A 14,159-nucleotide genomic window follows, 5' to 3' on the forward strand; every position below is an offset into this window, starting at 1 on the left:
AAGTTGCTAGGGGTTTCGGGAACTGCTGGGAGTCATCGTGGAACAAGTAAATGCATGGGTTGTGCTATAGTAACTGATTGTAAGAATAGGTGTATGTATACTTCCAAGTACACCAATGCTAGGAGTATAGTAAATAAATTTGATGAAGTTATTCAATACATCAGAAATGGTTATTGTTAGGATATCAGAGACATGGTGCCTTACGAATATAAGCAGTGCAGAATTGGAATTTGGGGAGTACAATATGTACAGGAAGGATCGACAGGGTAGAAAGGGAGGAGGGGTAATGCTGTTAGTTAAGAAACACATAAAATCTAAGGAAGTGCATCCAGTTGATATGGGTGGACAGTGCAGTGTTGAGTTGGTTTGGTTTGGTGTGACATAAGCACTGGGAAAACCAAGTTGAAAAGTAGGAGTGTGTTACAGGCCTAATAACTCTGATGAGTACAATGAATAACTGTACAGAGAAATAGTGGGCCAGTAAATCAGATTATCTTATAATGGGGATTTTAACTTCCAAGATATAGACTGGAACTTGTGGGTTGGTCACTCACACACCAGCAAGACTTTTGTGGATTTATTGGATGATTGTTTTCTACCACAGAATGTTCAAGAGACAACTAGGGGGAGTAATTCTCTTGATCTAATTATCAGCAGTGATTCTTCATGCATTAAGAATCTGCAGATAAAGTAACCACTAGGTGGCAGTGATCACAGTGTGTTGATGTGGGATTTACCTAAAGATGTAACTACCATGAATCAGATTGGTCCACTTCATATAGATGGTTCAACTGTTGATGATCCTGCTCAGGTAGCCAACAAACTAAATGAATATTTTCCATCTACATTCACACATGAGGAGTTATTCAGGGAGGGGAATGTCAGAGGTGTATTAAACTCTGGCAGTAAGCTAGATAATCTTGTAATAACTGAGAGTAAAGTGTAAGAGAAATTGTTGAAGATAAACATAAGAAAGGCGCCTGGGGTGGATGGAATCTATCCAGTTATATTAAAGGAAGCAGCAAAGGAAGTAAGCAAACCTTTAGCCATAATTTTATGAAAGCTTCCTTGGACTCAGGAAACATCCCCGTGGACTGGAGGTGTGCAAATGTGTCCCCAATTCACAAAGGGGGATCAAAGGGTGACATGGGTAATTACAGACCTGTTAGTCTAACTTCTGTTCCAGGAAAAATAATGGAGTCACCGATTAAGGAAGTGATGCAGGATCATCTAGACAAGTCTGCAATTATAATTCAGACACAGCATGGATTTGTTAAGGGGAAGTCTTATCTGACAAATTTGATTGGATACTGTGATGTGGTCACAAAGGAACTGGATGCAAAGAACAATTTTGATATCATATACTTGGATTTTAGAAAAGCTTTTGATACTGTGGTACATGAAAGACTACTGTACAAATTGAAACAGTGTGGTATTAAGGGCAAGTTGCTACAATAGATAAAAGGATGGTTGAGTGGGAGAAGACAGAGAGTGGTTATCAATGGACACTGCTCTTCATGGACTAATGTTATTAGTGGAGTCCCCCAGAGTTCAGTGTTATTCCCATTGTTGTTTTCGGTATTTATCAATGATATTGATGAAGGTATATCAGGGTTAATGTCTACATTTGCAGACGATATGAAGGTTGGCAAGGTTGTTAATGACAGTAATGATAGTATGCTACTGCAACAGGATCTGGAAAAGTTGAGCAGATGGGCTAAGAGGGGTCAACTGAAGTTTAACATTGACAAATGTAAAGTACTGCATATGGGTAGCAGTAACCTCAGAGTAACATCAACTGGGTGGTACTACACTCAGGGTAGTGGAGTATGAAAAAAGACCTGGGGGTAATTGTGCAGTCAGATATGAATTTTCTGAGCAGTGCAAAAAAGGCTTCAAGGTAGCCCATGGTGTCTTGTCAATGATATACGGGAATTTTTCTAGCAGGGATAAGGGGGTGATTTTCCCCTTGTATAAGGCAATGGTCAGACCACCCCTTGAGTACTGTATACAGATCTGGAGGTCTCATTTTAGGAAAGATGTAGAGCTGCCGGCACAAGTACATAAAGTGCAACGAGGTTGGTGAGTGGAACAAAGGGTTGGTTATACCAAAAAAGGCTAAAGTTGTGAAGATTGCAGCTTCTGGAGACTAGGCACCTGCAAGGTGATCTAATTGAGGTGTATAATGCCTTTATTGGATTGAGAAAGCTCAGTGCTAATGGGATTCTCCCTCTTGCTCAGATTACTCACTTGAGGGGACATAAATTGAAATTGAGGAAAGACAAAATGAATGGAGGTGGAATTCTCACTGTTCTAAAGAATTCCACAACTAGGGGTCATAAATTCAAATTACAGGGTTTGAGGTTTAAATTAGATTGTGGGAAGTTTTGTCATATCCTCTTGGCACTCTTCAGTAAGATTTTTGAGTATGTTTGTGTGGGCTTCTTAGTTTCTGGGACTACTATTTGCACAAGGAAATTACTTTGTTGATAAGATTGTAATGAGAGTTGGAATTCTCTGTTTTAACATTAGGTAGAGATTACAACCTTTGAATAACGTGATGATTTTATTGTTTAGTATATCCTTACTAGTACATTCTAAGTTCGTGAATTTAAAATTTTTTTTTTTTTTTGTAGTTAGCTTAGTTTCTTATGTAGAGAGCTTAAGTTATTTGCTGTGAAGTAGATATTAATAAAGCTCATGGTCTTATTTGTAAATATAGCTATATTTATGTCCAGAAGGGTAATCTCATGTAAATTGTTGATAGCCATTTGTATCTCCAAGCTGATTGAATGAACCCTATGTGTTGTTGTGATGGCTACACATTTCTTGCTAGCATTGTTTAATAACTTAAATTATTAGTGTAGAAATTGAGTTAAATTTGATGTGTGTGGAAGGCATACTCTTTACCCATAGTGTGTTGATTACAGCTTTGTACTTAAGAACAAAACTTCTGCAGGTTATGCAGCTAAATCCAGAATTTAGTTTTACTGTAGCTTATGTTATATTTGTTTCATGTATGCTCAAGTATTGTCTGTTAGCAGAATGTAATTTATGCATGTTTTTATATCCTAAAATATCAAAAAAAAAAAAAAAAAAAAAATATTATAGTTTGTTGACAGTTATGTCATTCTGTTTCTGCATTGTATAACATTTTATCAGTTGCATATTCAAAATATAGTTTTGTTGTTGTTAACACAGCAACCCTGTGCTTAAAGTAGTGCCATTTTCTTACTTATTAATATGGTAGAAATTATTATAGTTGTAGTGAATTTTGTTTATTAGGCTGCAGTACAGCTTCTCTTAAAATTTCATAAAAAAAAAAAAAAAAAGTGTGAATTGTCTCCCAGGTTACATCAGCATAAAGCTGAACTTATCAGTAGTCATTCACAGTAAAATAATCTCAGATGTCACTGAGAAGAAATAATATCAGAAACAACAAAAATACAATAATCATAAAATTTCGTGCAAAGATGTAACTCACCTCCCAAGTTACATCAAAATAACAATGAACTTACTTGGAATTACATAAAATAATTCAAATATCATTGAAAGAACTTAGAAAAATAAAACAGTAATGTCAGAATGCAACAAATAGCTTCTTGCATTAACTATCTGTACAAAGCCGACAGCTGCTTAGAGGAAAAGTAATGTTTAGAGAAAAAGAAAAGGCTATATTGGTGAAGTGCTTATGCTAAGAAAGTGTATCAGAGTTATATCTGTAAATACTTCCAATGGGTGAAATGGGAAGGGTTTTTTTTTTTTTTTCTTGCATCATATGCCTCTACAAATGCTAATGCTAAAAACATGTTCTTGTCTGAAATCTGAGCTTGTTTTTTGTGACAAATAATAAGACTGAACTGGTTTTCAGAGGGCTTGAGGTTACTAAAAATATTTTTAATTTCCCTCAAATTAATTTTAATTAAATAAAAAAAAAAATGAGTCTGAAATTTAATGTAATGCAAACATTAGCTAACACTTGGTTGTTATTACAGATTGACAAAATTGAGTGCTTCCATGATTAGGAGAAAAATTTGTTTAACAAAAAGGTAATAGAAAATGGTTGTAATTTTTTTTGGATATTTTTTTTTTTATAATGGTAATCCCAAATATTAAAGGTTAGTGAAACTCAAAGCATTCTAGCACCATGTCACTATGAGGTGAAGGCAAAGGTTGTAGATTGTAATTTTCAAGAAAAAATAGAGAAGAATGATTATTCCAAAGAATTAAAGAAAAGAGAATGAATGGAGTTAGTTTGAATTTGCAGATATAACTAGGAATTGATGGCAGCTGGTTACTGTGTGTGTGTGTGTGTGTGTGTGTGTGTGTGTGTGTGTGTGTGTGTGTGTGTGTGTGTGTGTGTGTGTGTGTGTGTGTGTGTGTGTGTGTGTGTGCTCATATGCATTCTGAATGACTTTGCCTAAGTCATTCAGATGACTACACATTTCTTGCTAGCATTGTTTAATAACTTAAATTATTAGTGTAGAAATTGAGTTAAATTTGATGTGTGTGGAAGGCATACTCTTTATCCATAGAGTGTGTTGATTACAGCTTTGCACTTAAGAACAAAACTTCTACAGGCTATGCAGCTAAATCCAGAATTTAGTTTTACTGTAGCTTATGTTATATTGGTTTCATGTATGCTCAAGTATTGTCTGTTAGCAGAATGTAATTTATGCATGTTTTTATATCCTAAAATATCAAAAAAAAAAAAAAAAAAACTATTATAGTTTGTTGACATAACGATTTTTCAGTGATGTAAACATAGGAAGGGTATTCAATGAGTTATCTACCCTAACTATAAATATGCTTGGCATTTCTGAAAACAACTAGTTTTTTCATAAATATCTGAATCTTATTTACACAGGTCCAGCTCAATACAGTGAAGTATGGAAGAACAGAAGAAATTTAAAGTAGCTAACCCAGAGTAAATTCGATGATTGCTTGATGCTCCAATTTCATGATATCCATGTCATGAAATCATTGAATTGAGTGTCATATTTTTGATAAATTAAAAGAATGGACCAAAAGTTTCTCATGATTGTGTGAGACCTGTATATAGGGATTTCTGTCCCCCCTGAATACCAGATAAAATTTTGGTCTATGAAGTTTAAATGAAGTTGAAGATCCATAAATGATCCCTGATTGAGACAACAAATGGAAGTGAAAACTACAGAAATGTGCCACAAAATTGAAAATCTATTATGCAGGTTAGACAAATTAGTGTCTGTGATTCTCAGAGAATGTAATATTTCTGAGGGGGTTACTTCTGACTATCTTCCATGAACTTGGCCCTGCCAAAGGTCATTTCTCACTGGTGCCAAGATTACTCATTCCTCTTCTGAAACAGCACAGGGCTCAGATTTGTGAGGAAAAGTTACACATACATGGTGCAGATCCGCAAGGGTTTTTTTCAAGAATTATAACTGGTGATGAAATGTGAATTTGTTGCTGGAATACAGAAACAAAACAGGGATCCATATAATGGAAACCATGTGCCTACAGCAAAGCCATATTAGGCTACGTTGTTTTTTATTATTAAGGTAGATAACTTTTTTTGTGTGTCCCTATGTTCCCAAAGCATCCCTAACATATTGACTTCTAAAAGAATAAAACAGTGTAGCAATCATGTGATGACCTAGCTTTTCAGTTGTTTATTAGTAATGCTGTACTGAGTAAAAAAAAACCATGTAAATAGGTATTAAGAATAATCTTATAATTATAGATTAATTAATAAATTCAGAAAAGTGACTTAGCTTTTTATAGTTGTATATGGTATTATCTCAGAACAGTATTGGTATTTTTAATTTACATATCAAAATTTAGTAGCATTTCAGCTGATAACTTAGAATATTTAATTTTTTTTGAGAACAGTTATATTGCATTCATTATAGCATTAACTTATGGGCCCATGACACAAGAGACTTTCTTGAAGAACATGTCCATTTCCTCCAGATTTGAGGTAAGAAAAGTTTATTATTTACAAAGCTGCATCATTAAGCTTATAACATAGAGCTAACATGCACTGCTTTTAATTACTTCAATTACAGGTAGTTGACAGGGTAATCAGAAACACTTAGCTATCACGGCCTTACATTTATGTAAAGTAGTAGGGTGCTACACATAATGATCAATTATTGTCATATCCAGATCACTTCCAAGCAGCCTTCTAGTCATGGATATTAAAGGAAACTGCACAATGACAGGGCTGCATGAGCAGGCTTATATGACTTTTGAATTGGGTGTAAACATTGGAAATGATTGGCAGGACCGTTTATAAAAAAGACTGCAGAATGTATTAACACCACAAGGTACTGTTTCAGATGTATTGTTAGCATGGGTGAAAGTCTGGATGATATTATAATTGAAATGTAACAGTGACTGACAGTTCTTCTTCTTCTTCTTTGGTCCTTAGCTGGCAGCTGGGGGAGGCGGTTGGCCACGCAACCAGTATGCTGCTGTAGGTGCCGCAGGGTTTCGGACTTGCTCTGTGATGTTCTTCCATACCTTACGATCCATGGCTTCAGTCCTGGCCTGGTTAAGGTCGAGACGTCGGCTCTTCAAGTCATGGCGCCTCCGTAGCCAGGTGGGAAGGAGCAGCAGTGCGTAGTACATGCTTCTTGATTAGACCGGGGTTCGAGCCCGTCACCACCAAATACGAAGCATGCGGAAAGGTCAGGGAATGACCACCGCACCGGAGCAATATGGCCTTAGTTGCTAATGCTCCTAAAAACCCAACAACAACAACAACAACATCTTCAAGTCATCTTCCACTTGCTTGGCCCACGTTTTCCTAGGCGCGGTCCGTTGGATGCTCCATTGGGTGGGTCGTTGTCTCCAAAGGAGTGTGGATGGTATTCTGTTCGTGCCCATTCTACATACGTGGCCAAACCATCTGAGCCTTCGCTTCTGGATTTGGTCGGCAATGGTTGGTTGCTGTTGGCATCTGGCGCGGATGGTATCATTAGTGATGCGGTCGCGAAGAGAGATGCCCAAGATCTGCCGCAGGCATCGCATTTAGAATACCTCAAGTTTGTTCAAATCTAACTTGAGACAAATCCATGTTTCCGATCCGTAAAGAAGAATGGGCAGGATCAAAGTCCCGAAGAGTCGGATTTTAGTCTTTGTAGAAATGTTGGTCCTCTTCCACAGACACCATTTGAGCGAGGCGAACGCAGTGGCCGCCTGTCCAATTCTGCTGTGAATTTCCATGGTGGATGCAACTTTCTTCTCCTGGACCAGCGACCCAAGGTATTTAAAGTCCTGCACTTGCTCGATCTGGACGCCTTCGAGATAGATGGTGGCTTGCGACCCATCTGTTGTCAGGGCCTTTGTCTTACCAGCATTGATCTTCAAACCGTATGGCCGGGCAATGTCGTAGAGGATTTCCGTGGCTTCAGCGTCGTTACCGGCAAGGATAGCACTATCATCAGCAAACATCAGGTCAGTCACATAGTGATCCTTGTCATATTGTATGCCCTGTCTGTTTCTGAATGCTTGCCTCATAATGGCGTCGACCACGATGTTGAAAAGCAACGGGGAGGCTACATCCCCTTGGCGGACTCCAGTTTGGATGGTAAATTCCTCAGATAAATCGTTCTGGATGCGCACCTGGCTGGTTAAACCGTTGTATGCAGTTTGGAGGAGTGTGATGACTTTTCGAGGTACATGTTCAACCTCTAGTAGTTTCCATAAGGCAGGCCGGTGGACACAGTCGAAAGCAGACTTAAAGTCAATGAAAACAATGACGGTTCGCTGTCCACACCGGATCCTCTCCTCCATCAGCTGACGAATGGCAAAGATTTGATCACAGCATCCTCGCCCGGGTCTAAATCCTGCCAGTTCTTCTCGACTGGTTTGCTCGCGATGTTTTTGCAGTCTTGACTGGATAATCTTCATAAAGACCTTTCCAATGATGGAAAGGAGGCTGATGCCACGGTAGTTCTTGCAGTCCCGGTTATCACCTTTCTTGTGGATTGGTATGATAATGGCTTTCCTCCATGTTAACGGAATTTGTTCAGTGCACCAGATGGTTTTGAGGAGTGAGTGTAGTCGGCGAAGCAGTACATCTCCCCCGGCTTTGATCGCTTCTGTGGTGACTTGGTCCACTCCTGGTGCCTTGCCATTCTTCAGGGATTGTATGGCTGCTTTCACTTCTTCTACTGTAGGCTCAACATCGACCATGGAGACCTCAGGGGGGTCGATCGAGAGTGCTGTTGCTGGCGGTCCCTGAGGTGGGTCGTGATTATACAGAGCTTTGAAGAATTCACTCCACCGTTGCAGGCGTTCGGATGGTGATCGCACGAAGGTCCCATCAGCATTCTTGATGTTGTCACTAGTCAATTTAGTCTTTCCACTCAGACATCTGAGGGTGCGGTAGAGAGTGCGGTACTCGTTTTTGGATGCCGCCACTTCAAGATCGTCTGCCACTTGGTTCCAGTATGCTTCTCTTTCTGCTGTCATTCTTTGTCGGACTTCTCGGTTTAGCTGCCGGTACCGTTCAAAGTCGACCAACTTTGCCTGTTTCCGTTTGTCCACGAGGTCGAGGCACTCATCTGATATCCATGGTTGCGTTCGACGTCGGGCAGGTGGACATAGGGGCTTGGCACATTCCAGGATGGCATCAAACAATAGTTTAAAGTTTATCAGGACCGACAGTGCACACTTGGAAGCAGGAATATCTAGTCACTATTTCAGATTGTGAAAACCAGCAGTAGCAGACCAAGTCAGAATTCAGTATCAGTTGTGGACAACCTGTCTCTGTGGAAACAGTCAGAAAAGAGTTGCATAAGAGTGGATACATGACTCAGTTGTTGTGCCCAGACTGCTTATAATACTTGCCGATGTCCTCCTGCACATCCAGTATAGCCAGCAGCATAAGACATAGACTGCTTAGCGGCGTAAAAATGTGATATGATCTGTGAATCAGCCTTAAACTTTTTCACGACTAAAAGAGGTGTACACATGTAGCAACAGCCAAAGGTTCCACCATTAATTCCATATGGTGTGGGACACATTTACCTCATGTGGCCATCTTGCTGGTGCAAACTAACATAGCCATCCTAAGCAATCATTCAGTCACTTGCATACCATGTTGCAGCATTTCTACCATGATGATGATGATAATGATAATGTTACACCTCACGTGGCCTGTATTTTCAAACAATAGTTTAAAGTTTATCAGGACAATGTTGTCCACTGACAGGGTATTCCCATCACACCTGATTGAACCCATCGTACATTTGTGGGAGTTTCTGGAGCCACCCCTGTGACATATGTTTCTTCCATCATCCAATCCGCTTGAATTGGCAAATTTTCTTGTGGTCAAATGGTGGCGGCCTGTAAAATTATTCCAAACCTTGTGGATTGCATGTTATGGTGTTACCAGTGCCATCTTGGCTGCACTCAGTTGCCCAACAAACACTGTACAGACTTACTTTTGGCAGTAGTTTCTATTGTTTTTCCATCATCTGTGTATATATATATATATATATATATATATATATATATATATATATTTACATTTATTGAAATGTAAATATACGCCCTCTTGAGAGAGAGAGAGAGATTTTATTTTTATATCCATATAGAATGGACATATAAACGAGTAATAACAGCTAACTGATATTTGAGTATATTTGTATTCGCTTTCTCCATTCCTTCATTTATTCTCTGAAGTCCTAATATAACTAAGTTGTTAGTGCAGAAGTGCAGTAGCACATGCATTTGAGTTGACCATAGGTTTGAGCCTGCTTGATTTACAAATGTGATTAATAATAATATTCCTGTTAAATAACTAGTTGTAAACTCTGCTAAACTGTGCAGTTGTGCTGGAATATAAGCAGAACATTTTAATTTTTTTTTCCAGTTAGTTTTATGTTCTATCTATCTATAGTTTTATCTGCATCTTTGTTGCTAATATCAAAACTCCTCATTTGGTTCTTCTGTTCTTATCAACAATATGGCCTCAGTAGCCCTTTCACCAGAAACTCCCATAGCAGCAACAACATGTTATCAATACTACCCAATCATTATTTATCCCTTTCTGTCTTTCTTAGCTTTCTTGATTACCATACCATTATATCTGTTTTCTTTCTATCTATTCTGCTAGTTTTATGTTCCCTTCATATGTTGTTTTGTTGTTAATACTGAAATCCTTCATTTAGCTCTTCTCTGTCACCGCTACCTCAAATTTATAATCATCTTTTCATCTGACCATTTTTCCTCTCTAATCTTTCGTTATTACTGTTACATCTGTTTTCTTTGTGTATGATATGTATATCCTTCAAATACTTCTTGTTATTTTGCTACCAAACCTTAAATATTTCACATTCAAAAAAATCATATCTATAATAAATCCTCTCCACTTTTGACTGAGAAATGTAGCAAGATTTTCCCAGGACAGTCTGGTCTTTCATAGATGTGTAATTCTGGATGGCCCATGACTTTTTGATTAGGATGGTGCACCTTCTTTCTTCACTACAACCCACAATGTTTTTTCTTTTCTTTTTTTAGTTCTTGTATTAATCTTGGATCTGCTGTACAGATTTCATTCCTGACAAAGTGCACCACATGAAGATGAGGTTAAAAATTGGATAAAAGAGGGTTTCTTTATTTTTCAAAATAATGAAAAATAATAAGGTAAAATATTTACACTTGCAAAATGAGAAATTCAAATTCTGACATGCAAATAAAATATCAAAATGAAGATAAAACTCAAAATGCACAAATTAAAGAATATAAAAAGGTGACCAGCTTTTACCACTTTCACAGACTCGTTTTTGTACAAACCAGTTCTTAGTATTGGTATTAGTTATATATTGCAAAGAAGCGACAGGCTTTTGCTGCACTGGCCAAAAAAAAAAGAAAAAAAAGTAGATAAGAAAATACAAATTATGCACTTCACTCTTCGTGTAGGTAACTATCTAGTTGAACCTTGAATTTCTTCAAACTGTCAGCCTCATCTACTTGTGGAGGCAACCTGTTCCAGTAATCAACAACTCACTGGCTAAAACTTCCTACAATCTAGTCTAAATCCCTTCCCAGTAATTTGAATTTATGGCCCTTAGTTTTGGAATTTTGTATGACATTGAAAATTCTACCTTAATTCATTTTACTAACCCCCTCTCAGAGCCTTATATTTATAATATTTATTCTTATATTTATTATATGTATTTATTTATTCTTCCTATGCTTCAGAATATTTACCACATTTACATCTTTTTATCATATCTTCAAAGCCAAGCGATTGCTAAATTTTCTCTACTCTTTTGCATGCCCTTATAGCTAGTATAGTGGCTACAACTGCAGTCATTCCAAACTATGGTGATAAAGGTCTGTATTCAGCTGTCTCTCACTCACTCGCTTATTTGGCTGCTTTTGATGAAATTTCATGGTTTCTTGCAGGCAAACTGACCATATACTACATGCAGTTTACAAGGCACTGATGCCTCATAGCCTTATCTGCCTCAAATTTTGAACAACCTATCCCAAGCCAGTCCTTTGGTATAATTCAAGACTGGTTAATTATCTGTTGACTGCAGCATCCAGCTTAATACCAACTTTTGGTTTAGGGTTTAGTGCAGTTAATGAATTTACATTATTAAGTGTTGAGCAACATACTTTTAAGAGTTTTTATTTTTACCCCCTTTTTCACAGAATCTGCTGAAATCTTGTAGCCCTGATCAACGAAAAGAATTGGAAGCAGGATATGATATCCTAGTTAACCCAAACAAAATGGGAGAAAATTTTAAGTTCCTTGGCCTTTTTCCTCAGGATATGAAGGATATGCTTGACAGAAACCCACCAATGGGGTTTTTTAAATGAATGAATGAATTGCATAAAATACCTCCTCTGTGTAGATCAGTGCCATGAAGTAGTCACATGAAAAGGCCATAAAGGGCTGTTGGCCTTATGTTAATGTGTAGAATATTGTTTGTATAGTTGCATGACAGGTTTAACTTTTCTAATATGCTTTATATGAATGTTAATCCTGTCACTTATTCATTTTTGTGTTATAATGTAAATGTTAGTGTTATTTGAAATGTACAATTTCTGTTTACGGTATCAATTATTTTTTAAAATGAAAAAAGTATTATCAGTTGTTTAATAAGTCTCATACATTCTTTAAAATTCATTCTTTTTAATAAAATAAAGATTATTCAAAGCATAATTTCTAAACATGTTAAATGACTTCATTTAAAAACAGTGACTTTTAGATTAATAAAATTATGAACTTCCTTGAATGAGTTTTTCTCTTCAAAGATATTTTAGTTTTTATACAGAGTTAGTATTCAGTGTTGAAAGTTTAATTTTTGACATTTTTTTTATAAACTTAAATTGTTAATAAAAATAACTAAAAACAAATTATAAATTTAAATCCAATCATTAAATATATTGAACTAAACTAATAAAAGAGATTAGATTTATTTTGTCTTAATTTATATTGAGCTACCAACAGTTTTCTTTATTATTTAAAATGAATATTGAGCTTCTTTGGCTACTATTCATTATTTTTGTGCACATATTTTTTTGTAATACATTACTTTTATTTTAATAAAAATATTTAATGCCAAATATAATATTCTGAGTTAATTGTAGGTTTTTTTTTTTTTTTTTTTTCACAAGTAAAAAATATGTAATTTTTATGGCTACGGTTGTGTTACATAATTTTACGTAATACGGCTGTTTATTGTGTTATGGTTTTTTTCCAAATTTTTTTTAATACTTATACAAGGCCTATCAATTATAAATCACTGGGTTTTGTTTTCTGAACCTATTTTTTCATATTTGGGCAGAAATTTTTCAATTTCATGTTAAAATTTGCTTAATTGTTGCTGCTTTTTTCTCAGTGGGAATGTTGTTTCCTGTAATCAGTATAGTCTGAAACCATCATTGGCATACTCTTGAAATGAATGTAAACCAAATTTATTTAGGGAAGAAAAGAAACATGACAGTTCTATTCTTTGTTATTTGTTCAGTACGCATGTTTAGTTGTGCCTGGCATACAATTACAGTTGAATCACAACTCCTCATACTGCAATTGTATTATTATAATTTTGGTTTCTTTAGATAAAATCAATTTGTTGGTTTCAGAAGTACATTGATAATCTTTAGACTAGACCACCTTACTTATTGGGAAAAAAAGCAGTCGATTAGGCAAAACTTAAATTAAAAATTGTGAAATCTAAACACTCGGTACAATTTTAACATCAAATTCAAATTTTCAGCCCAAATATGGCAAAAAAAAAAGGTCAAGTGATGAAGTCTGAACTTTTTTTGTCTGGACACAGTGCTTTTTAATTGAAATACTATGTATATAAATTTTGTATAATATTGTACAGTTGAAGCTCTATATAACAACCCTCCAGGGGAATGAGAAAAATGATCATTATATCAGAAGGATGTTATATTGATCATTCATAAAATCCTCAACAAAAGAAATAAAAGCCTGAATATAATTTAATGTAATTCTAATGCAACGTAGTATAATCTTATTTATAATATGTACTACAGTATTAAATTAATAGAGGAAGAAGCATGCGAAATTTCACACATTGCATGTTTGAAGCAGTTGGCAATCAATTTTTCATCAGCTTCATTCCATGCTTAAACACATGAATACATTGCCTGCAGGGTGTCAATTTTGCATTGAATTTTTCTTTCATGACATTGAACAATTTTATTTAATAGCATCCTTCAGTAGTTTTTCTTAAAGAACTGGATTATGCCTTGATCAAGCGGCTGAGAAACTGAAGAATATCGAAGAATATAAGAGTTCAGATGGAACCATCCATCTGAACTTTTATATTCTTCAATATCCATTCAATGTGCAAATTATTCAGCCTTAGCTTTAAAAAGGTTACCATCAATGGGAATTTTTTTTGCATACATCATCATTAGCCATTCTAAAATTACCATTTCAATATCCAGATACTTCGCCTTTCATGCTCGAATTCTGCCCAGTGCAGCAGCAGCAGCAGCAGCCGATTTCTCTAAACTTTTGATCTTTTTCCGATCTTTCAGAATAATGAACAGAGTACTCTTAGGAATGCCAGTCTTAGGATGCACACCATTATCTACAGCTTGCAAAATTGTAATTTTCTGCGATTGGCAAAGCTATCCACTTTCTTGGAGCCATACCAATAAATATACACTGT

The 14,159-nt window shown here is 36.2% G+C and overlaps 1 protein-coding gene across 1 annotated transcript in view; it reads left to right on the forward strand.

Annotated features, from left to right (window-relative positions):
* Positions 1 to 12,239, forward strand: part of LOC150084816 (protein arginine methyltransferase NDUFAF7, mitochondrial-like) — a 115,782-nt gene extending 103,543 nt beyond the window's left edge. Inside the window, exons 9-10 of the mRNA XM_090375564.1 lie at positions 5,895 to 5,962; positions 11,659 to 12,239. Coding sequence (XP_090231690.1) covers positions 5,895 to 5,962; positions 11,659 to 11,826 — 236 coding nt within the window. The 3' untranslated portion in view covers positions 11,827 to 12,239. The remainder of the gene's footprint in view (positions 1 to 5,894; positions 5,963 to 11,658) is intronic.
* The last annotated feature ends 1,920 nt before the right edge of the window (positions 12,240 to 14,159 follow it).

This window comes from Mastigoproctus giganteus, chromosome 6, assembly GCF_048544385.1.
Source record: "Mastigoproctus giganteus isolate SK-2022 chromosome 6, ASM4854438v1, whole genome shotgun sequence".
Classification (NCBI taxonomy): domain Eukaryota; kingdom Metazoa; phylum Arthropoda; class Arachnida; order Uropygi; family Thelyphonidae; genus Mastigoproctus; species Mastigoproctus giganteus.